General features: G+C 44.3%; 4 protein-coding genes and 2 long non-coding RNA genes across 14 annotated transcripts in view; 5 read left to right on the top strand and 1 right to left on the bottom strand.

Moving 5' to 3' along the window:
• Nucleotides 1-2,222: 2,222 nt before the first annotated feature.
• On the top strand, nucleotides 2,223-3,250 carry CCDC89 (coiled-coil domain containing 89). The gene is given in 2 exon segments (XM_085049686.1): nucleotides 2,223-3,141; nucleotides 3,144-3,250. Coding segments are annotated over 2 exon segments (1,026 nt in total).
• Nucleotides 3,251-3,285: 35 nt separating this feature from the next.
• On the top strand, nucleotides 3,286-4,384 carry LOC146445025 (uncharacterized). Its single transcript, XR_014851094.1, has 3 exons — nucleotides 3,286-3,415; nucleotides 3,650-3,743; nucleotides 4,368-4,384. It is a non-coding gene; the product is annotated as an uncharacterized LOC146445025 (long non-coding RNA).
• A 1,819-nt stretch (nucleotides 4,385-6,203) lies between these two features.
• On the top strand, nucleotides 6,204-15,443 carry CREBZF (CREB/ATF bZIP transcription factor). 3 transcript variants are annotated; one of them, XM_085065809.1, is made up of 3 exons: nucleotides 6,204-7,951; nucleotides 9,299-9,369; nucleotides 12,851-15,443. In XM_085065809.1, exon 1 carries the CDS (start codon nucleotides 6,286-6,288, stop codon nucleotides 7,216-7,218), a length of 933 nt encoding a protein of 310 aa, XP_084921935.1. In that variant the 5' UTR covers nucleotides 6,204-6,285; the 3' UTR covers nucleotides 7,219-7,951; nucleotides 9,299-9,369; nucleotides 12,851-15,443. The 3 variants fall into 3 exon arrangements, with proteins under 3 accessions (XP_084921935.1, XP_084921943.1, XP_084921926.1); XM_085065817.1 differs by lacking the exon at nucleotides 12,851-15,443 and having other exon boundaries at nucleotides 6,204-7,296; nucleotides 7,874-7,951; nucleotides 9,299-10,334; XM_085065800.1 differs by lacking the exon at nucleotides 12,851-15,443 and having other exon boundaries at nucleotides 9,299-10,334.
• Nucleotides 14,462-19,756, bottom strand: LOC146445023 (transmembrane protein 126A-like). Of its 7 annotated transcripts, none has more exons than XM_085065853.1 (6): nucleotides 19,630-19,756; nucleotides 19,133-19,294; nucleotides 18,016-18,140; nucleotides 16,006-16,199; nucleotides 15,326-15,440; nucleotides 14,462-14,723 (listed from the first exon to the last, which is right to left on the bottom strand). In XM_085065853.1, exons 3-6 carry the CDS (start codon nucleotides 18,129-18,131, stop codon nucleotides 14,519-14,521), a joined length of 630 nt encoding a protein of 209 aa, XP_084921979.1. In that variant the 5' UTR covers nucleotides 18,132-18,140; nucleotides 19,133-19,294; nucleotides 19,630-19,756; the 3' UTR covers nucleotides 14,462-14,518. The 7 variants fall into 7 exon arrangements, with proteins under 7 accessions (XP_084921979.1, XP_084921993.1, XP_084921956.1 ...); XM_085065867.1 differs by having other exon boundaries at nucleotides 19,133-19,299; nucleotides 19,630-19,750; XM_085065830.1 differs by having other exon boundaries at nucleotides 19,592-19,730.
• LOC146445022 (uncharacterized) lies at nucleotides 19,654-22,040 on the top strand. Its single transcript, XR_014853369.1, has 2 exons — nucleotides 19,654-20,581; nucleotides 21,501-22,040. It is a non-coding gene; the product is annotated as an uncharacterized LOC146445022 (long non-coding RNA).
• DLG2 (discs large MAGUK scaffold protein 2) overlaps nucleotides 20,589-23,728 on the top strand; it is a 981,187-nt gene continuing 978,047 nt past the window's right edge. The window contains exon 1 of the mRNA XM_085065660.1: nucleotides 20,589-21,708. Within this exon, the coding sequence (XP_084921786.1) occupies nucleotides 21,690-21,708 (19 nt within the window). The 5' untranslated portion in view covers nucleotides 20,589-21,689. The remainder of the gene's footprint in view (nucleotides 21,709-23,728) is intronic.

Raw genomic sequence — 23,728 nt, 5'->3', positions numbered from 1 at the left:
GTCAAAGGGAAAGCCTTTAGTCATCCATAACCAAAATTTTCAAGATATATAATTAGCTACTCATTAAAGGGCAGTTTGATAAATGAATAGCTATGCTTTGTCATAAAGGTGAACTGGAATTAAGAATCAAAGCAGCCACACTCCTAGAATATCTCTATGTATATTCATTCTTGTCTGGAGAAACACAACAGTTCCTTCCTCTCTTCTCCTTCATGTTACAAGCTCATCTTTGCTTTAGCCCATAATTTAATTTATTTATTTTTTAGTGTATATGTGTGTATATGCATATATATGTGTGCATATTTTCTAAATTACACTGTTTTCACTTCCTATAAACCAGGCTTCAAAGTCTCAGCTCTCCTTTCATGCTCTGTGTTCAGAACCTCCCCATCTCTGCAAGTATGGCTGCAACCCTGAATTGGAGCAGCAACTCCCATTGCTTTGATTTCACCCATTTTGAAATGCTACTATGCCCTCCTCCTCGTTTGCTTCCTGTCTGTTACCCACAGCACTCACTTCTTTCTCCTTTGTATCCTTTTCCAGAGGATTCAGCAAAGCCTGCAGTGACTTTTTTCTTCTACTTGTATTTATTTTTCCCTTCCTTATCCTATCTGCCAGCTTTTTTATTAGCAGCTGAATAAAGTTGCAAGTTGTTCAGGGCAAGGTCTGTCTTTACTTACCATAGATCTTCAGTGTGTTCTGAGGTCAGAGCCTGCTATTCTGATTTCCTCTGGCATGTGCAGGGCGCAAGCTGAGAACGAGGAGTTCTTCAAGCTTGTGGAAATTCTCTTTCCTTTTCTAAATCTGGGTGCTTTTGAGAGTGTCAGCAATGTTTGTTTGCTAAGAAACACTGACAGCTCTTTCAGCCACCCTGGTGGGTCTGGCCTGGCTCCAACCAGCCTGGATGAGGTCATGAGCTCTGGGGTGGCTGGATTCAGCGTCTTACCTCTATGGAAACAGAACCTCATAATAGGAGAGACAACAAACAGCAGAAAGAAAATACCTGGTAATAAAACAGTTTCCTCTTCCTAAACCATGCTCTTCATTGTATTTCCTCTGGATGGCCTAAACCCTTCAGTCCTTCCTCCTCTTCTCCATTGTTTGCAAAGGATCCAAGGTAGCAATAGCAGTGGGAGAGTGCAGGTCAGTGGAGGCAGAGCTGGTGTCTGTACTGACAGTCACTACTGCACAGCTCTGAAATTCTACATGCTTCACAGGTGTAAATTCATTTTTGCTGTACATTATTTTTCATCCTTCCCACGTCCTGTCTTTACCTCTAGACAAAGCTCAGGAATTCACAAAACCTGATTATTAGCATGCTTTTCATTGTGCTGTTTCAGGTCTGCATCTGAATGAAAAACTTGTAGATGAGTTGTGGGCTAATTTTTCAGATGTCTGGGTACCATGCTGTGTGATTCAGCACCAGTAATAATTTTGGTGCCTATGTAATATAAATATTTTCCTTATTTTTCCATGAAGAATCTGACTTTTAAAATTACATGCCTAAAATAATTCAGCAGATCAATGTGAAAACTCAGATGATGAACTGTTTCTCCAGGCACAGAGGCTTTGCATCACAGGGCATTCACTAATTATTAACATTGTATAGATCTTTAATTTGATTCATAAATCTCTAAGCACAGGATAAGGCTATTCAGTTATTTTTAACAGGCAATGTACTATCATAGAAATCTTGTAAATCAATTAGAAGTTTGACGTAACCCTCTATGTTTTATTTGCAGTTACAATACAGAGCTGTAGGAGAAAATAAAGGCCAAGGAAAAGGATTGCGTAAGGAATTATTTACAGCTTTATCACTTACAAGCTTTTTACCTAAATATAATAGTAGGTCTTGTAGCTACAACAGCAGTGCCTTGAGAAGGAATAATTAGCCAAGCTAGTCATCAGCAAATGAATAGGCTTGCATAAATACTAAGCTCACATTCTTCGCTTTTGCTCATGGAGTCTGGCATCCTTGAGTCTCAGTCTGCCTGACTGAACCAGAGGAGGGGGAGGGCAGCAGGCCTGTGTGGTTGCTGGCTGACATTGGTTTTGGGAGGTCCTATTCCCCCACATCAGTTTCCCTGGACTTCCAGAGAAATGTCACCAGCTTATGGCAGCAGTTTTGGCCACACAAGCACTGGGCAATGTTTAATCATGCTGAGTGTCACTAACAGAAGCAGCCACTATAACATTTTGTCTTTGCATGAGACAGGGGCTCCATGGCTCAGGATAATCCAGAGACAGGCAAAGACATGGAAGATATGACAAAAGGCCTGGAGGAACTCTGTGAGAGCTCTAAGGAGAGGAGTGAGGAGGCGCTGCTGCTTTCACACCTAGAACAGCATCATCATCTTATCTTTATGCTGAAGAAGAAAGCGGGCAACACACATGAATGCTGCAGGGGCCTGGAGCAGCTCAACGTGGAGCTGGAGAAACTGAGGGCAGAGGATGCTGTTAAAATTAAAACCCAGTCCCAGCAGACTCAGTATTTGGAAGGGCACTTCATGGATCTGGCCAACAACCACGAAAAGATAATCCAGTTCAAAAATGAACACAAGAAACGGCACATGCAGCTGTGGGAGGAGAACAATCTCCTGCGGCTGGAGAGGGAAGCACTCTTCAGCCAGGCTGTGAGGGAGAAGGAAGCTGAAGTGCTCCAGCTGGCTGCTCAGGCCAGGAAGCTCTCGCAGCAGTTATACTCCTTGCAGGAGAAATGTGCTTATGAAAGACAAAGAGCCCAGGAGCGAGAGAAGGAGCTGCTGGAAGCTCAGAGCCAGCAAGCAGGTGCCTACCCCCAGGAGGTGGATTCACTGAAAAAGCAGCTGCAACTCCTACAGGAGAGGCACCAACAAGCTGCTGCAAGGGCAGAGCAGGCAGGTCAGCAGAGGGCTCAGGGCAGTGAGCTGCAGGCCAAGCTGGAGAGGGCATATGAAGAGAAAGAGCAGCTACTGAACCTGGCCATGGAGAGAGGCAGAGCTCTGCAAGATAAGGAATGGGAGATTCAGCAGCTGGAGGAGAAGCTGGAGACTGTGGAAGAAGCCATGCAGAGAGCAGGAAGGTGCCTCAAAGAAGAGGCAGCAGCAGTAGACAAAGATCTGAAGGTTCAAGAGCTCCAAGGACAGCTAGAGTGCAGCAAACAGTGTACAATGAACTCTTGCTGCAGTTCGATCCTTACAGAAAGTGCAGCATGGATTTGCTGACTAAAGAGAGAGCTCTGAGTGTCAAACTCCATCACTTTGTTGCATAACTGCAGCTTTCATCTCTGTTCTCCTTTCAGGTGCCTCTATGGTAACATACCACTGCATTTTGTTCTTTTCCATGGGACCATCCTCTGGTTTCTTTATACCATCCTCACCAGCTGAAACCATCTTCCAAAGACTGTTCTGTAGCCTTTTTGTCATTACACTTTTATGTAAGTAAATCACTACACCCTTCAGTCTGAACATGAATCATTGAACAAGTCAAACCTGTGACGTGAATGATTAGGGTGGAAAACATAAAACATGAATTTGATTTATTTAGTGCTAACCTCTGCTGAATCATAGGTTTTCAGTTTTTTTATTGTTTAAACCACTTTGTTTTTCAAGATGACCAAAAGCTCAAACCCTTAGCCTTTTGTATTTGATTCTTCTTTGAAGCTCAGCAGAGGCTGGTCATGTAAGAGCCTCTGAGGCTTCAAGGAAGAAATCCTATCTTGCAATGTCTCTGCCAGAAACAGTCAAAATTGAGGAACTTAACAGGTAATCCAATACTATCATACAACAACTGATGCTCAAGCAAATCACTGTTTATAGTTTTCTAGTAGTCTTACAGATTTCTGCAGTCATTTAAACCTTATTTAATGCCATTGCATTATTTAGATCCCCATTCAGCTCAGAATAAATTGTCAAGTCTTTTGGGTGATTTCAATGATCATTGGAACAGGATGATATTCTAGATGTTCCACCAGGGTTTTTTTTTCTGTTTTTAGTTGTTTTCTGTAGAGAAATATTAATGATACTCTCTTCCATTTTGTGCATGTCTGTCAGTTTTTGACAAAAAGAGAAATCTTTCCTGTCAACACTGGGATATAGAGACCTCCCACTCTGTTTTGGCTGTCTCCTAGGCAAGAAGGAAGCTTTTTGCTGCTGAATTTCATCTCCTGCTCTCTAAGCCTCCAACAAAAAAAACAACCATGATGGGCCAAACTGCATTCCCTACCTGGCCTGTAGGCAGCTGCTTCTAGAGTACCCCAAGTTCTTTGCCACATGCATATGCCTTGGGATAACTCAAGGATTTAGATAATGTTTTGAATATCCCTTGGTCCTGAGTATCTACAAGCCACAGCATGGTATCAACTTGGTGTCTATTGAACTCATTTACAGAAATGACCAGAAGCAGCAAGTCTGGAGGCCAGTGACCAGTTTGTCTCAAGGACTGGCAGAACCAGATGTAGTTTCTGGCTCTGGCACAGGTATCCCAAGAGGAGCTGTGGATGCTGCCCATGCATGGAAGTGTTCAAGGTGAGTTTGGATGGGGCTCTGACCAAACTGGTCTAGTGAAAGGTTTACCTGCCCACAGCAGGGGTGTTCGAACTAGGTGATTTTTAGAGTTCCTTTCAACCTCAACCATTCTCTGATTCTGTGATTCTGACTCTACATGAGCAGCAGCTGCCACCAGCCTTGTATTCTGAACTTCTCTGGACTGTCCTTAAACCCAGGCAAAGCCCGGTGAGAAGTATTGCTCTGCTACCTGCTGTGTGATGAACCACAGCATTTCTTCTGATCCTGGCTCCTACAAGTGTTATTCCACACGTGTTTTATGGACCACATCCTCCTACTTTTTAACCATATTTCCCCTCTCCAAGGTGCCCATCCCACATGCACATTTAGTTAATCTCAATGCTGGCATGTACAGTGTAAATGCCAACTGACCCACGCTACACACTCTGCCCTTGGTCTCAGGAAGGAACATCCATAGGCAACGAGGAACACCTGTATCCCTCTGGTCACTGCAAGAGACCCTGAAACCAGCTGCCTAAATACCTGGGCAGAGGACACTCACTCGCTGTGTGACAGAACAGCCCCACAGGGCTCCCCACAGGCCCAGGCCCAGCCCCAGCCATGGGGTCTGGTGGGGAAGACCCCAAATTCTGCACTTCTCAGGGACATCCCCCTTGGCAATGTCTATGTGTGAGAGACCTTCACCCCTACTCCCTCACACACATTGCCATCACTGCTCCCCATTCCCTCCTTCACCCCCTATCACACACACCCACCCCTCCTTGTACACCCACTTTCCTACCTGCCTCTTATCACCCCAGCCACACACATCTGCTCCTCCACCTCCACCCTCCCACACCTGCCACCCTGCTGCCCACAAAATTGGATTTGTTCCGTGGTGTGCAACAAGCCAATAATTACACACATGAGAGAGACATTGATTATTTATTCCAGAGTTGCACAAGCCTGGGTGCTCAATGGTATTCCACCAATCAAACATACCAACTACCAAAACTTTTTATTATTTGTATGTTTTAGCAAACGAGGGAATTGGTGTTGCAAACTACAAGTTGCCTAGTTCTCTTATTAATTGGTACATAATGATTCTCTTGCCCCTCATGCTAATTAGTCTGCATGCTCAATATTTATCTTTTTTTGAGTCGACGGTCCGTGAGTTGGAGGTTGGGATCTCCCCCTGCCGGAATTATGTTTCACCCAGTCGGAGCTGATTTAAGCACAGTTGCTGAGCTGGGTTAATTAATTTCTTCCTTATCTTGGGAGCTCTGCCAGCTCTCCTTGCGGCCCGTGAATTCTGCATACTTTGTGTCCACTCCCAGCGGTACAAGCTTCTTACCGAGCTTTGTAACCCTCCCCCTAGGGCTGAGGTCACTGAACACGGTGAATAAACCTTAGCAAGGAAAGCCTACCGACAATTCATTTATCCTTCCAACACCCGGAGATCCCTTGGAACTTGTCGGCTGCTCTCTTTCAAGGATTACATCTCCCTACGAAGACCAAACGCCAGAGAACACTCTCTCTTTAGCACATTTCCACACAGTTCCCCGTTGCTCGCAGTCCCTCCTTCCCCCATTCCCATTCCCATTCCCATTCCCATTCCCATTCCCATTCCCATTCCCACACTCCCAACGCCGCTTTCCCGCGCGCGGGCGCACGCGCGACGCTCTTCCCCCCCCCGCCCCCCGCGCGCCGCTTCCCGACAGCCCCCGCGGCCGGCCGCAGCCTCGCGCCGCCCGCTCCCCTCAGGCTCCGTGCCGCTCCGCCGGCGCTCTGCCGCTCCGCCATGCGCCACAGCCTCACGCAGCTGCTGGCGGCCTCGGCCGGCGGGGCCAGCCCCTCGGGCGCCGTCTGGCAGCTGGCCGGAGCGGGGCAGGCCCCGAGAGGGCGGGATGGCGGCGGGGAAGGGGACCCGGGCCCCGCGCGGCCCAAACAGCAGCCGCCGCCGCGGCGGGAGCTCCCGGGCGCCTCGGAGCCGCGGCGGCAGGAGAAGGAGGCCGAGGCGCCCGGAGGCCCGCTGGAGGTGTGGGAGCAAGAGGACTGGTTCCCGGGGCTGGAGCTGGGAGATCTGCTGGAGGCGGCCCGGCCGGACTGGGACCTGGACGCGGAGCTGAGCGGCTGCTTCTGTGGGGACCCGGAGCCGCGGCCCGCGCCGGGCCAGGGCCCGCGGCCGGCGGCGCCCGGGCGGAGGAGCGGCGGGGCGGGGAGCCGGCTGAAAGCGGCGGCGGCGGCGCGCTTGAACCGGCTGAAGAAGAAGCAGTACGTGCTGGGGCTCGAGAGCCGCCTGCAGGGCCTGGCTGCCGAGAACCGGCAGCTGCGGGACCGCAACCGCGGCCTGAGCCGCCGCCTGCGAGAGCTGGAGCGGGAGAGCAGCTACCTGCGGGCTGTGCTGGCGAACCAGAGCGCGCTGGGGCAGCTCTTGAGCCGCCTAGCCGGGACCCGCGCCGGCGGGCTGCAGCTCAGCACCAGCCTCTTCAGGGACACGGGCAGCTCCCGCCGCCAGCACCAGCACCTCCAGCCCGCCGGCGAGAGCAGCGACCACGACTACGCCCTGCCCAGCTCCCGGCCCCGCGGCCTGGAGGAGGCGGCGGTGGTGACTGAGACGGAGGAGGAGTGGGCGGCCCCCGGCGGGATCTGCCTGCACGTGGACCGGGATCAGGTGTCGGTGGAGTTCTGCTCCATCTGTGCTCGGCGGGCAGCGGCCTCCTTCAAAATGTAGGGTCAAGTACCTGCTGCAAGTACTCGTGGGGTTCTCACCCCTAAGGGCCTCGCGTCGCGGCGGAGGAAGCAGGCGATGGTGCGGAGGAAAAGAATCCATACAGTGGTGATGGGGTGGTATTGGGGGAGATGCAAAGGAGGGGGACCTGGCGCTTGCTTAAGTGGCCAGGGTAACAAAAAAATTCTCTCGAACGGCACGTTGGGAGCCAGACGGTGGCCTTGGTTCAAGGTCCCGTAAATCTGGCGTGTGGACGGTAGTGGTGTGAGCCTGTTTGGCGATGGGAGTCGCGCAGAGCTGTGTGCAGCAGTGCGACAGTGGTCGCGCAGACTGACACGCGTGGTGCACACGCGGAGGTGCCGCCAGAGCCCGTTCGCAGCACTTGGGTGAAAAGATCATGCCGGCCTGATGCATGAAGGTGTGCTCGGCTCCACTTCGCAGTAAAGATAATGCTGACTACCCGGTCTTGAGTCAGATAATGTCTAGCCTGCTTATCCCGAGGAGCCGAAAATGCTTGCCTAGAAAACCAAACAAAAACTCCATTATGACATCGTCACTGGACAGACTTAAGAAAATAGTAATGATCGGCAAAAGAAAGCATGCATATAAAATTGTACTGCATCTCAGTTATACATTACTATTAAAACCTCTCTGACAGTTTCTCTTTTAGGTGCTTGCCCTGCCAGGCTCCGTTGTGTAGGGGTTAAAGAACAGTCGTTTTCCACCTCGCAACCTGGTAAGGATCAATATATTCCCATAATGTGGTATCAGACAGCTTGCTTTGCTTATCCCAGTCTCTTGTAATGACTGGTTCAGAAAATGATTTCTCTGGTCCTTGGCCTACTCTGCCAAAATGTTTCTAGCTCTGGATGACAGCTAATAGTAAAGGTAACAGTTACATCATTCTCATTAGCTGTTTTCCTCTCTTTGGTTTTTAAACAAATACATTGGCTACATAGTAGGAGCTACGTTTCGAATTAAAAAAAAATGCTCATGCCATTTGAAATAGAAATTTCCTATTAAACCAAGTATATGATGAGCTGAAAAGAGAAAATACGCTAATAAGGGGGATGTGACATTTATAGCCTTTTATAACAGGGGACTGTCCCAAAAGTCTTAAGTATGCTTTTTGAATGAAAAAAAGAAAAGGAATTTGTGACCTGTTGGTTTAAAATGCTGTCTAGTGTTAGGCATGCACGGTACCTTTTAAAAGCCCTTCTCTAGCTTGCTCTAATTCACAATGCAGAGTTTTACCTGATGAAACGGAACCTGAGCACTGGTTAAATCTGTACAGTGGAATCCTCACACAGAGGAGTCACTCTTTTGCATGGACCTGTAACAAGTATTAGGTTTGATGAATCAGTGCATTGAAGTAACTCGTTACTTTACCCTCCCATAAGTCAATCTCTGTGTCCATGCACACTGAAATTCCTATGTTACTTCAGAGTAGCTTTAAATTTTAAAAATACTGCATGTATATGCATGCGCTTAATTTTACTGTAGAGTTCTTAATTTAGCCTCCTACAGTATCCAGAAATCTATAACCTGATATAATTAAGCACAGTTTGGAGATGAGCAAATATGAATCTTGAGGCTAATGATTTGAAAAATGCTCCATAATTGCTCCTGATATAGAAGGAAAAATAGTTTGACAAAGAAATAGTGTGTGTTTTCTTGTACTAGTCAGTGTTTCTCCCTATCACAAAAGATGAGTGGGTTCTTTTTTCAGTTGTATTATAATGTTTAGGTTGTTTAAATGTATGTCAGTTGGGGGAAGAAGGATTGTGAAAATGATAATATGTAAAGTGAGGTTTCACAAAGAATGCTTTTCTAAAACAGTTTCATTTATTAACTTAAAAAAGATGCTATTTAGTGTTTTTGAAGTCTCATTTCTTAAAGCCTTAAATTTTGTGTTTAAGGCTAAATAGGTGAGAAAGCATTTTCTCCCAGTCATTTGCTTTATTGGTGCTAGACCCTGTCACGTGTTCATCAGTATAAAAGGAGTTTGATTTTTCTTTGTGAAACAGCACTGTGTGATAAAGTATATGTGTATTTAGCATCCTTGTTTTTCTTTATGCTAAAGTGGATTCAGCTGTGTTGGGGCAGAAGAGACGGGACCAGCTGCTGGCCACATTTCCTGCTTTATTTTAAAAGGTAGTATAAGAAATGAGAATAAAGAGGTAACAGGGCTTTTGCTGTCTTTGGTTAAAAAAAAAAAAAAAAGTTGAATGCTGGGATCATTTACTGTCATCCAATATGATTTTCTTTAAAAGGCAATATTCTGTTAAACAGGTTTTACTCCACTGTATGCAGAATTCCATCTGTTCAGGGGATACTGCCAGCACAAAAGAGATTTAGTGGGATATGTCTGACCTTACACCTCTGTGGTGGCATCAACAGGGCTATTCAAAGTTTCAGTCTTAACTTGCATAACTGCTGTAACTGATGGGTTCTACCAGTGCACAGGAGTCACAGATAACCACCAGGATCTGCACTGACTGATATGCAAAATGGAAACAATTTAGATTCAACCTAATCTCTGCCTGCCTAGCTCAGATTTCGTGAATGTGCTTTATTTTGCAGTTTAACATGCTTGAGGAAAAGAGAAACACTAATGTAGCAAGTATGGGATGTTCCAGTGGCATTTTTACGGTTACTTCAGTGTAGGAGTGTTTTTTAAGTTAATTTAAATATGCATTCTTTCTTGTTGCATCACTGCTGAATGGCAGGGTCAGGAATAGTTCTGGCCTCTGCTGAGAACCTGCACAATGCTCTGTCATGACACGACCTGTGAGCTGTGTCTGAGAGCAGCTGATTTTCTGACATGCAAAATGATGTATTGTGGTACAAGAACAAGGTCAAGTCCCAAGAAAGTCAGTGGCTGCAGGCATTTCTAGTGCCTACTGAATCATATTTAAACCAAATAGAGGGGAGGAAGTTATTTGAAACTCTAACTGACTGTACTATCTGTATGGTGTATTAATGTAGCTTTTTGAAGTGAAAGCCTTGAAATGATATAACTTAATACTTGAAAATATATTGTAAATGTTTCTTTGTAACTATGTGCCATTCAGATAAGAATACAATATCATAATAAAATCAGACTTGTTGATCTTTCAGTTTATGGGCTCAAATGTTTTTTCATCTTTTTCTTCTCATTAATGTCTTGGTTCATTAAATGAAGTGGGAAAAGGGGAAAATGTTGCTGCTATCTCTGTGGGTCATAAACTGGAAAACATGATAAAATGGATCAGGGTATGCAGCAGAAATGTTCTTGCTTATCTGTCTTTAAAGGTAATTTTGTGGTGAGGACAACAGGAAGGTGTTATTCCTTGAACTGCAGATAGAGCTGTACTTCTGAGAATCAGCACTTCTTGTATTCCATAGTTGTTCTTAATTTTTTATTAATATGGATGTATTTGATCAATATACCATGGAGGAGTAAAATACTTACATGAACCTTTCTGTGGTCTATTGGCATCTTCCTCCTTTCTGTTCTATTTTTAGGGTCTGAAGTTTCATGAGTGGTTAATTACATGGTGTTGAATCACAATCTTTGATCAAATTGCTATTTCCACACTAAACACTGGATTGAGTGTTCAGAGGTTTCACAGGTTTGACAGTGCTGAAAGGACAGAACATTTCCAATGCTCCAGAGTGAGCCATGTACTGTATGTGTACATTTCTGTTCATCTTAAATGCTTTATTTGTAGAGGACAGTTTAAAATAGTGCACTGGCTGGTTAGCGTGAGGAGATTCTAGTGAAAGTGATCTGCTGCTTGATAAAAAGGAGCATTTCACAAAAAATACTGTATAAAAATGTAAAAGCATATTGGCATGCTCAGCCTTTTGACCTCTAGTTGTAGGAAACACCCCATTCAGCACTGAAATATGTGTTTTGTAAATTATATGTACCACAGAACCAAGGGCTGCCAGTGTTCAGCTGCATTGCTATGCTACCTGCATTTACCATTTTTTTCCCACCAGAGTCACTTGAAGACTGACATTTAAATAAGAAACAATTTCATGTTCAGTTCTCCTTTAGTCCTTTGGAGTTTGATTCTGGTGCTGTGACTATTAGTAGCATTCTAAATTAACTTCTCTTTCCTCTGAAGAGCTTTGCAGCATCTGGGAGGAAAAAACCATTGGTGCTTCTGTAATCTGTAGGTGCTTGGAGAGGTGATACCAAAGGAAATGCAGGGAACCATGTTCCAACACTTGGCATCTCTTGGTACTTCTGGACAAAACTCTAATCAGTTTTCCCTGTGAAAAAACAAGATGTTTGGCAAAACACAAAGGCTTTTTGTACATTTACTGGTTTTAAAATCCTGTTTTTTCTCGAGTTTGTAATTAAGGAGATTTTCTGCTGTAATCAGCAATATTCTGGTTATAGGGCTGTATTTATTGTTAGTTACACTGTAAAATGTCTGAAGGATGTGTTAGGTATGGGAGCTGTTCACATGGGCTCTGTATAGAGAACACCCTGTGCAAAAATTGCACATTACCAGCTGCTGATTCTACAGTTTTCCGCCCATTTTAAGTGGGATATGCAGATGTGGAGAAATAGTTCTGCCTGTGGTCATTAGCAGGAGGATGCCAAGAACAGGACTCGTGGATGTACCAGGAGCATGCGGGTATCATTTGTGGGGCAGTACAAGAGATTGTAATGTTGAGACAGCATTTTAAATGGTATATCTAGAAGATAAAAGCGGTGCTTTTTTAGTATTTCTCTTGGCTCTTATCTAGCCATTCTTGGCAATCTTTTGGCAGTAGTTCAGTCTTGGAGTAGCCTGAAGTCCTTCCTCTGGCATACATAGCCTGTGCCTGGCTTGTTTCTACTACAATGGTGGAGGAAAAGTATCCAGCTAGAACCTGTTCTCACTGAGTGTTTGTGGGGAGTTTATTAGTTGTCAGAGGCCAAGGACTGGTAAAAGTTCCTGCTTTGACTCCTTGGGGGTTGTGGGAGGTAGGTCATACCCCGTGAATGAAATGGAGAACAGGAGCGTTTCCAGATTCCTGTGCAGGCACTCCACATGCATGCATGCTAGAACTGGGATAGCATCTTGCTGTCTTGAGGAATAAAGTCTGAAATCACTTCATTTCTTCCCCTCAATAGTTTAAGGAGAAGTATAGTAGGTGTAACTGAAAAGTTTCTTTGTTCATAAACACACCACCTTTCTAGTCTCAGGAGTGTTCAGCTGACCTTTGACATGACTAGTGCTGAACCCATAAAATACATGCTTGCTATTAGTGTGTTCATCAGTGATGCTGGAAACAACTATCAGTCTTTGCAACTTACTAAAAAATGTTGAGGAACGTAACTTTTTTTTTAATATACAATCTTAACCTTTCACTTTAAGACATGAGTATTGAAAAGGATGTGGTTTGTCCAGGTCAGACTATTAAAGATCAGAACATGCATTTTGGTGACTGAAGATAATTATCACTTCAATTTAGACCAAAATGAAAATAGTACATGAAAGGGAAGATCCTTTTCAATCTCACCCTTTTTTAAAAAGCACCAGAATCTGTTTATAGTATTTTAATTGTATGATGTTAAATGCTTGCAGTCATTGTCATTCTTCAAGATACTATTGCAAAATAACACCTTTATTTTATGTTTTTATTGTCGCAGGTAAGTGGTTCTGTTGGTTAAAGTCTGATGGCTTCTGGAGATATGACAATTCACTGTCATGTAAAATACTTGCTCCCTGAGAATCTCCAGTCGGGGTGATTAAGGTAAGGCCAAGCTGTTTAGGTGCAGACCAGGATGGGAACGCCATGTGAACAGAAACACTTTGAATCAAGGAAAACTGAATTATCTCTTGTAACAACAGGGAGTCAGTATTGCTGCTTTCCTGTACAAATCAGGCCATGACTCCTGGTTAGAGAAAGAATGCGTGATTTTTCCTGCTGTAACAACAAATTTTTAAGGAAAAGATAAATAAAAACAATGAAACTTCTCCAATAGTTTTCAATCTATTACAGCATAAATTTTAACCCACTTCAATTAAAGGTCTCAATGCTGAATTCTGAATTCTCGTTAATAAACATTTCCATGTGTTTCTCAAGGGATGCTAGAATTTTATTGAAGTGTACATGACTGTTGTCCAGTAACTGCACAGCTTTTAGTTACAGAATCATTTAAGTTGGAAAAGACTCCAAGATCATCAAGTCCAATCTTTAGCTCACCACTAAACTTCTCAACTAGACCATGGCACAAAGTGCCACACCTGTTGGTTTCTTGAACACACCCAGGGATGGTGACTCCCACTGCCTCCTGGGAAGTCCATTTCAATGCTTAACAACCCCTTTTGTAAAGAAATTCTTCCTGATGTTCAACCTGAAACTCTCAGGCACAGTTTGAGGCCATTTCCTCTTGTCCTGTCACCTGCAGCCTGGGACAAGAGGCCAAGCCCCACCTTTGGGGGGTTAAGAGCATACATCAGCTTGAAAGGATTGCTTCTGTAGAAAAATTCCTGATTTAGCACTCAAACTTCAGAATACACTAAAGACACCATGCAGTAGGAGATCTGGCAATTTATATTGCTCTGGAACATACAGCCACCCATGTGAAGACACACCCAAGTCATAAATGTATTACTCTGGACCACTGATCCTAGAAGTAGCTGAGATATCCCAGTAACAGCACCAGCCCTCAGAGGCCTCTTGACACAGTTCTACCCTTCAGGAAAAGACTAATTTCAAGGCAAAATGGTTACAAGGACAAAGGCTGTTTTTTGATATGCTGGGAAGCCTGACATGACTATCACTCCTGATTGTTCTGTGATAACTGTTCTCTACAGTGTACAGTGTGACCTTTCTAAAAGCCTAAAAGGGGTAATCTTGTGACAGAAGTTTTGTGCTAGCAGAATGGGGAAAAGGGAGAAAAATACTCAGATTTTGAGGAATCTCTAGAAAAAACTTGCCTTGATCTTCCCCTTTTTGGTTTTATTTTTTAAAAACATCTATGGTTTGCACTATGAAGGGAAAAAACCCCTATTTTCAAGAATACTCATTTTTTACAGCTTCTAAAAGATTTAGCATCACCTTACAGCTAAACACTAAGCAGGCACTATAAATGCTTTTTTGCCCCCCATTTCCAAAGAAACACATCTGCCTGTTATTCAGGTGTATATGCTAAACTCAGCATAATGAAAAGCTTAACCTGCATTTCAGTTCAAAACTTTAGAAACGCCAGTGCAGAGTCTTTGTTTTTCTACTAAAAAGAGACAACAAGCAACACTTCTTTTTCTTGTTTATTATGGTTACTTATCCGAGGCAATGGAAAAGTTGTTTTACTTCATTCAGGTAGCTCTTCAGGATCCCTGCTAGTGTTCATTTGCAGCAGTATTTTGATATATATTCCATGCTGTTTAGTGGCAAGATACAATCCAGTCAGAGCCTGTACCAGTATACCCAGACTCATCTTTCTAAAGACAGGCTGAGCAGTTGTGAGCCAGTAGCGTAATAGATTTTCTTTCCCTGGCAAGGGAGTTGACATATACCTAAACAACAGAAACAGTAGTAGAAACTTACTTTTTTCCCATGCAAGTGTCAAGATTTAATATAAATATTTATGTAGATAGTAATTCTCTCCTCCTAAGTTAAATTCACCTGGTGGTACTGAGCTCTCAGGATAAACGCTTGAAAACATCCTGACCACATCCTGGGTCTCACCAAGCCTCACCTTGCCCATGCTGTGCTCTGAAAGGCACACAGTAAGACCTGCCAGGGACTTTGGCTGCTGGGCACTGCCCAGGGTCAGTGAGGTCTCTTGGCTGTCCAGCCACCTTCAGTGCTTGGTGGGATAGCAGCCACCACTGCACACACCCAGGCACATCCTGGTGACTTGTAAGGTTCCTGCTAAACACCAGGGCTTCCCAGTGGATCACTTTGCAGATCTTATTTCACTTTGGTGTAGCTCTTACAAACTTCACTTTGTAATTAGATGACCTTAATGTAAATCTCCTTCCATGTACTAAATGCCTACGAGAAGACAAGTGTGCACAGACTAAATACAGAATAATAAATAATACAGAGTTTACACTGAGAACTGAAGGTTTAACCCATAAATACATTTCAATCATTGCAAGTTAGTAAGACATACCTGGCTGCAAGGCTTGCGTTCAAGGGGATAGCCAGGAAAATGGGATAGAAACCACCCACAAAAGCACCTATTAATCCTCCTCTGACCACAGCACAGACCTCACAATTCAGCTGACCTGCGTGGAAAACATTATTTCACTGCCAATATCCACACATCCTCCACCACATCAATTTATAAGCTGCATGCAAGAACCTGAAAACAGGCTCTTGACAGAAGCTGCCAAGCTGTATAGATATGCAAAAAAATATGAAAGAAGGACTCTTCCTTTAAACAAAGCAAACAAACAAACAAACACCACAAAAACCCCAAAACCAAAACAAAAAGAAAAACCAACCAGAAACCAAAACAAAAACCACCCCCCCCAAAAAAAAGCCAAACCAAAAGGATCACTCCCAGCCCATGAAGAATTTGTCATTCTGAAGTTGACCTTCACATGAAATTGTACAGATGGGGGAAACTGAATTGCTTTGTTGCAGTCACTTTTACATGACTTGGAGTAAGAAATGCTAAAAATAAGTAATGTGTAATAAAAATTTATATAAACATACGTATCTCCTTTCCCACTCCATTTCAAGAATTCACCACTGTCTAATGCATTGTTTTTCAAACTCTGCTTTACAAACAGAGGTTTAAAAAAAAAACAAACCAAAAAAACCAACCAGAAATAAAGAGGTTTTTACCTGCAAATAAAGGGTCACGCACAAAAACATCATAAACTGCTGCTGTTGAAATAAATGGAATAACAGCCATTGGCATAGCAGACACGAAGGCAGCCTTTCTGACATGTAGGATGCTCCTGAAGAAATTATTAGCTGCTAAGCCACATAAGCTTGAATTTGCTGCAAGGAAGTATTTCCCATGATTACAAAGGTTCCTGTGAAAGAAAGAAAGTAGTTTCAGCAACTGAGAACAGTAAAAATGTTTAATTTACTCAACACTACAATTCTCTTCTGAAAATCTGCAACAAGGGGTAAAAGATGTAAATCTCTCACTGGTGCAAAATGGCGAGCAGCTACTTTCAAAAGCAAACAGTGCAGCATCCTTTGTTACATGCCTGAGTTTACATACACTTCAAGAGTGAAGTGATGGAAAGGTTGAGAAGCCTTTGCTACAATTTTTGTTTCCAGTTATTACAGTTAATGGAAACTTCTTTAATGATCTCCTAATCAGCATGTTCCAAGGATAAAGTTTTCTGAAATTAAGAAATATATATACAATAAAATACATAATTTCAGAAAGTCAAGTCAATCTACTTATAATTCTTCTACATTTTAATGTTTCAAGTAATATTAAGCACTGAAAAAATCACATGGAAAAGACTTCAGAGATGTACTTGCTTATCCTGCAAAACCTAAAACGCTAAAAATGTCAGACATCAAGGACACCAACTATTCATTTTGAATAGGAAAATACCTTTACAATCACAGGCAGTGAAACACAGGCAAGCACATCCATAAATAAGGAGGACCAATATGAAAATTTCAGCAGCATATTTAAGTATTCAAACCAGAGCAAATTAATGTACCCAGGACCAGCAGCATCTACTTAGTGAGGTACAGAACTGCTACACTGCACAAAAGGAAGGAAAAGGAGCATGGAAGGGTTGGGGTTTGAGGTTTTTTGTTTGTATGAGCTCCCTAGTGGTAAAAACAAATGCTTGGGTAAACAGGAACTCTCTCAGTTTGACTGCAGCATGTTTTGCTCTTCCAGACATTAGTGAGCTTCCCTCTGGATATACAAGCTGTAAGTCCTGCCAGGGGCTTCTCTCCAAGGCCCAGCAGTCCCTAAGTCCACAGTTTCTATCCAGACATTACCACGTCACTACTGAGGTATCTGCCTCCCCTGCTCTCCTGGGGAAGGAGGACTGTTGGAAGCTGAATGTGAGGGTGGCAAATCCTACACAAAGTTGCAGCCTTTTCTTTCTCACCTGTGTGGGGAGGCCCTGCGTTACTACCGGCAGTTTGTTTAACCAGCAATTTAGTCCTATTAAAAAAATAAATAAAATAAGCTTCTGATTACTCTGATTTCTACAAAATTTATCCAAGCTGATACACACATGCAAATGGCTCCTAGCAGAACCAGCTCAGGTCCAGTAAGGTTTTGCATGCACTATCACAAACCAAAAAGGTCATTTGTGAAGCCCAGAAGGCATTTAGCTGGCTTTGTGCTGCACAGAACCCTGCTGGTGAGCCTGCAGGACTCCAGCTGACTCCTCCACCACCACCTGGATACCTCAGTCTTGCCTTCCTGAAACAGGGAGCTGTGCAGAATGAAATGCAGAAACCAGCAGGTTGATGCTCACTCAGTTCTTGGCCCCAGGCCAGCCCTGCTGGACACAAGATGACTCCAGCAGAATCACATTTCAGTTTCCTAGAAAATTTGTTAGCTCTAGCACAGGACTGTGAGAATGCTCAGTGCCAGTCAGGGCTGATCAGCCATCCCAAAACCCTGAGCACTGGGGAGCACATGCCAGAAACCAGCTGAGCAGGACCAGAGCCAACACTGAAATAACCATATTGAAAAAAAAATAAAAAACAAGTTTTCTGTTCTGGACAATAACAAGCACTTTTACAATTAAGTAATTTTGTAACTGCAAGGAAAATTTGTAATACAAGAGTAAGGACGAAGAAAAGCCTCCAAGACTTGAAAAGTTTGATGCACTTATCTTCATTTATTTTGCCAGCACTTACTGATCTGATTTAGGAAGCTCATTGAACATCTTTTGTATGATTTCCATCCGCTTAAATCTTTCCAAAATTAGTCTTTGCTGTGGAGAACCTTGTTCAAGAAACTCCCTTTCTGTCATCTTGAAGTCCTGAATCATAAGGAAAAAATAAACAAATGTAATCAAAGTTACATAGCCCCAGTATGAATCAAATAAACATTCAGACTTTTTGCCACTATGAATCACACATGCAGGTTCAAATTGATTTAACTGCCAAATAGAACTTCAAGAAAAAACCCCAACCAAATAAATCCATACTTTGTAGACATAAATCAGAAAGAACACAGTTGCGTGGGGTTTGCGTGGCAAGGTTTTTGTAAAAGAGGGGCTGCAGGGGTGGCTTCTGAGATGCCAGGAGCTTCCCTTATATCCAACAGAGTCTGTTCCAGCCAGCTCCAAGATAGTCCAGCTCCAAGATGATAGTCCAGGCTGGAGCTGGTTCCTGGCAGGACATAGGATCCCACAGGGGATCCACTCTGGAGCAGCCACTGCTAGAAGGACTGGCCGCTATGGAAGGGACACATACTGGAGAAGTTCATAGAGAACATCAGCCTGTGGGAAGGACTGCTGTTAAAGAAGTTTGTGGAGAACTGTCTCCTGTGGAAGGGACCACACACTGGTGAAGGGAGAGACTGCAAGGAGGAAGGAGTGGTAGAGACAACATGAACTGACTACAACCCCCATTCCCTGTCTCCCTGCACTGCTAAGACAGAGGAGGACAGAGAAAAACAGGTGTGAAGGGAGAGGTGGAGGGGAAGGTGTTTTACAGATTTGCCTTTATTTCTCATTACCCTACTCTGATTTGATTGACAAGATATTAAATTTCCCCAAAGTTTACTCTGTTTTGACTGTAATGGTAATTGTGATCTCCCTGTCCTTATCACAGCCCCATAGCTTTTATTCATACCTGTCCTGTTAAAGGGGAGGTGGATAGTGGTGAGAACATCTTGGTGGCCATCTGAGGTCAACCCTTTACAACAGCCCTTGATTACACCTGGACTTCAGCAATTCAAATGCTTCTTTTTTTACGTGTTTTACCGTAGAGGAGTTTCTCCCAGACTTACTTTGCCAATGATACTTACCTAAAGTTGCTTTTATAACGCGAAGGCTGAGTCCTAAGCCCTTCCTTCGGGGCTGCACCTGCTTCGGTTTGCGCTTGGCAGGATGCAGGAGCGGAGAAAGCAGGACCAGCGGGCAGGATGTCACCGGGATCGCTTCAGGCTGCCTGAGGAGCGTCCCCAAACCTGTGCTTCGGGATCCCACGGACAGCGTGTCACGGAGCTGTAAGCACCCCTTCTCCCTGAGCCCTGCACACAACCTGCACACACGTGTCCCTGAGCCCTGCACACGATTTGTACACACGTCTCTCCTGAGCCCTGCGCGCCGCTGGAGGCAGAGGGAGCCCTCCCAAAGCGCCGGGCTCAGGTCAGAACCCTCACGCCAGCAAACTGCGGCTCACCCCCGACCTTCAAACCCCACCGCTACCAGCCGCCGCCCCCGCGCCGACCCTCCCGGCCTCCCCGGCGGGCTCGGGCTCCGACCTTGAGCCTCCCGGGCGGACACGGCCCCGCGGCCTCACCGCGCCGCTCCCGCCGCCTACAACATGGCTCCTCCCACCTCACGCCCTCCTCGTGGGCGCCGCCATCTTGCTCGCTCACATGACCCAGGGCCATCAGAGGCCACCTCCGATTGGGCCGCTGGCCGCGGGCCCAGCATGGCAGCCGCCGATTGGCGGCGGGCCGGCGGGCGGGGTTGGGCGCTGGTTGCCGGGGCGGCGGATGGCGGCGGCGGCTCCTCGATGGCGGCGGGGCTGAGCGCGGACCCTGCACCGGCGGCCGGGACGCGGGGACTCCCCCTTCGGTGCGGGGAGGCCCAGTCCTCGCGGTAACCCGCTGACCCTCTCCCCTCAGCCCGCGCCCTTTCCCCGCTCGCTCGCTCGCCCCCTCAGCCCCCGCGCCGCCCGCTGCCCTCCCGCCCGCTGCCCGCTTCTCCCGCCAGGGCTCCTCTGTGCTCCCTCCCCGTCCCGCCCCTTCGAGCGCCCCTCGCCCCGGCTGCGCCTCGCTTCGCCCCTCCTCCAACCCCTCCCTCATCCCCTCAGCTCCTGCCTCTCGCTTGTCCCTCAGCAGCTCTCGGGGGGAATTGTCCTCTTGCTCAAAACCAGCCTGCCCCTGCCAGTCCACCTGCAGCCCATCCCAGTCCCCCACCGACCCAGGCAGCCCTCTGTGCCTTGTTTCGCCTCAGAAAGCATCAGGCAGACCCATCTGGGTTCCAGGGAACGGGGGGAGGGCGGAGTGGGGAGGGGATGAGGGGAGACAGCCCCTGAGTCTGTGCCGGAGGGATGCAGGAACAAACAGATTCCAAGGGTGAGCATTAGAGAGCAAAGCCGAGCCGCCCCTTGAGCAGCACCGTTCCCATCTCCGGAGAGGACGATGCACAGCACAGCCCTGGCATGTGCATCGCAGCTCCTCGTTCGCGCGGGGAAGGGAAGCGTTCGGAGCTTGTCCGCCTTGCTCACACTTTGCCTTAACGAGGTAGAGGAGGAAAATCTATCCCGTTTCTGTTTCTCTTTTTGTTTTTTCCAGAAAAAGGGGGAGAGAGAGAGGCTGATATTGAAGCCAACCAGCTACGCTTCTGAGTGGGAAACTCCGGACTGATCTCATGGCTTGCTATTTATTTCATTAACACTTCATTATCTCTGAAAATGAACCTTTTGTGAAGCTCTTCTCCTAACTCTCCTTATTCCTCTTTCACGAGGTGGCTGCTGCTGTGCAAGGGAAGGAATGGCATGAAGTAAATGACTCCAGTATAAAGCAATCTGCTTTGCCCAAGTGCCCAGTGAGCAGCACTGTCACTTTAATAATTCCAGGTCAAGGGATTGCTTTCCTCGTTTTCAATCCTCTCTTTTAATACATGGGAGGATCAGAGGGACATTAAAGACCGTAAGGCTGGGTGGCTTGCAGATAATAAAAATGAAAGTGTCTGCCCAGTGACTTCTGTTGGGTAAGAGGGTGATATCTGAAGGCTCTTGTCTGGTGAGGAAAAAGGGATCTTTTCAGTCTGCTATGTAGTCACCTAATACATAGCTAGCAAAATTAATTCGAGAAGTGAAAGAACTTAAAGAGGCACTTTGGATTGTTTTTGTCTTCCTCCTTATTTGGATTACTTGGGCGTTTTTGTCCTGCAAATAATATGTTTTTGAGCATGTACAGGTGGAGTATTGAGACAGCTGCCTAGAGATGGACTGTGCCTTAATTGTATTGCATAAAATCTTTTAATTTTCAAACTTTGCTGCCAGAAGAGGAGTTATAATAAGGTTTTATATTGCCAAGGAACGTTTGCTCTTGTATTTTTATACAGTCAAATATATTTTAAAGAAATTGAAACCATCTCTTAAAAAAGAATCAAAAAGCTTCTTTTTCCCCCTTCTTTTTTTTTCTTATTTGTGGAAAGCGTCGGAAGTCCAACCCAAAGGAACAGCAAGTATTCATAGAAATGAAGATTGAAGCTGCATTTCCTAACTGAACTGTAAAAGTGTTCTGCAATAGATAGTCAGTTCCTGACCTTGCAGAGTGTTCCAGTAGTACTTCGTTAGTACCTGTAAATAAGTGCTTGCAACCAGATTCAGAAGTAGGAAGAAGAATGCCAGTCAAGAAGAAAGGTGGGCTATGAAGCTTCATATCTCATATTGCGTCTTCATTGTGTTAAGATTGTTAATTTCTAGTATTTAACAATTTCAAATTAAAAATGCTTTAATGGGGAATGGAAATCGTTTTTCTTTTGCACTAAAAATGGGAGAAAATCTGTGCACTTACAATAATAATTTTTAAAAGTAATTCTATGTTGTGTTTTAAGACTTATGTCAAATTTGGCCTCAAATAGTTTTTTTGTGAAGATCAACCATTCGAGATTTTGACCAGACACCAAGAGAAAAGCTTCATGTTTAATTTTGTGAGAAGCCTCTTACAAACGCTAATAAATTTTAAAACTGTAGTTTAATCTGTTATCTATTCGTGACATGTTTGGCGGATAAACATCAGCTATCAGTAGCAGCATAAATAAATAACAAAGTTTCAAGGCTAATTTTAAATACAAGTTATGAGAGCTGTGTTTTGAAGGTGATTTGAATGTTTTGTTTTTTTTTTAATATGGTTTAAATTAGCTTGAATTTCCAAGCTTTAGTACAATATTAAACTACTGTCTTTATGGCTGTAGTATGGCAGCATCTAAGAAAAGACAAACAGCTTTACGTTTGGCCTCTTCTCACTTCAAGTTTGTGTTTGCAGCATGAATAGAAGCAGCTTTGGAAAATGTGGCTTTCAGTGTTCAAACAACAATTGGGAAGTATATGATGGCAAATTCTTACTCTGAAAACACTCACAGACCTTAGGTTATTTCTGGTTTCTTGCAAATTGGACACCAATTTAAAGTTTCTGAATATGCTAATAGAATAAGTGTCATGTGAACCTTTTTTTATTCTGCTCATCTACCCAGATGTCCCTGGATCTGATATAACCCAGGATCTGATGATACCAAATGTGAGGGAAGGGGCCAAAAGTGAATGTTACAAACAGAAATGAGGATGTAGTCAATGTGACTTTGGATTCTCTTCCTTGTAGGAATAACCCTTCGTTAGCTAGGAGTTAGTATTTACTATGTAAATAATGATAAACCACACAAGAATTATTTTCATGAAAAAAACCAGCAAATGGGATTTTGTGATTGTATTTTAAAATATGACAGTGTAGAAATGAAATTTCAAACCTGAAGTATTTTAATGAATGGAATTGCCATTCATGGAATCACTTACCATTATGTGTAGTAAAGGTAGAAACGTATATGGAGGAGTTCCATTCTTAATAATTCATCCTGCTGTGCTGTAAATGTGTCACCCTGATGTACTGGCAAGACTTGTGTATCCTACCTGTTTACAGAAGGAAAACTGAGACATTTCATATTTTAAGTCTTCATCCTGATTTAGGTGATTTATACTATGGATGTTTCTGTACTGGATGATTAGCTGTAATTCAGTTTCCAAATACTTGCTGCAGGACTTTTGGGGCAAAATCTTACAGGCTCCTTTGTGTAGAAGTGAGATTGGCAATCACAGCAGTCTCTTCTGGCCCTAAAAATCTGTGGATTTCCTGTTTGTTTCCAGGCAGTTTGGGTCAGTCTTAGTGTACACCAAGGCTTGGCTTTCCTTTTGGTCTTATGAGGATGTCTGTTTTGGCAATATTAAAATATAAAATCAAACGGCCCGAATATCCTCCTTGAAATACTTTAAACTGTGACATCAGTGAGTGTACTGAAGTTGCCAGTGTGAATGTATTTGATTATTAAAAGGGTATTGTTAAGAATGTATTTAAGCATGTAAATTGCAGGATTAAAAATGTTGGTGAATCAGCAACTTCATTGTGATTTTGAACGACTTAATTTGTCTAGTTCATGCGATAGACTTTAACTTTCTAAACGTAATTAAAGCATGCTGGCAACTTGAAACATGCTACCGTTTTTAAAAAGCTCTGCCATTTTTTAAAGTAATCCCTGTTACTCCTGTGAATGTTAGAGGGATTGAGGGGATTCTTCTGTTTGTTTTTTTTTTTCCCCCCCATTTTTTGCTGTGTGATTTTGACAGCAGTTTGTGTCTAACTTGTTTAATATTTCTGATGATGATTTATTTT

The sequence above is a fragment of the Lichenostomus cassidix genome, chromosome 1 (genome assembly GCF_008360975.1).
Source record: "Lichenostomus cassidix isolate B80296 chromosome 1, HeHo_3.0, whole genome shotgun sequence".
Classification (NCBI taxonomy): Eukaryota; Metazoa; Chordata; class Aves; order Passeriformes; family Meliphagidae; genus Lichenostomus; species Lichenostomus cassidix.
Note: the sequence above shows the minus strand (reverse complement) of the source record. Positions and strands in the feature narration are given on the sequence as shown.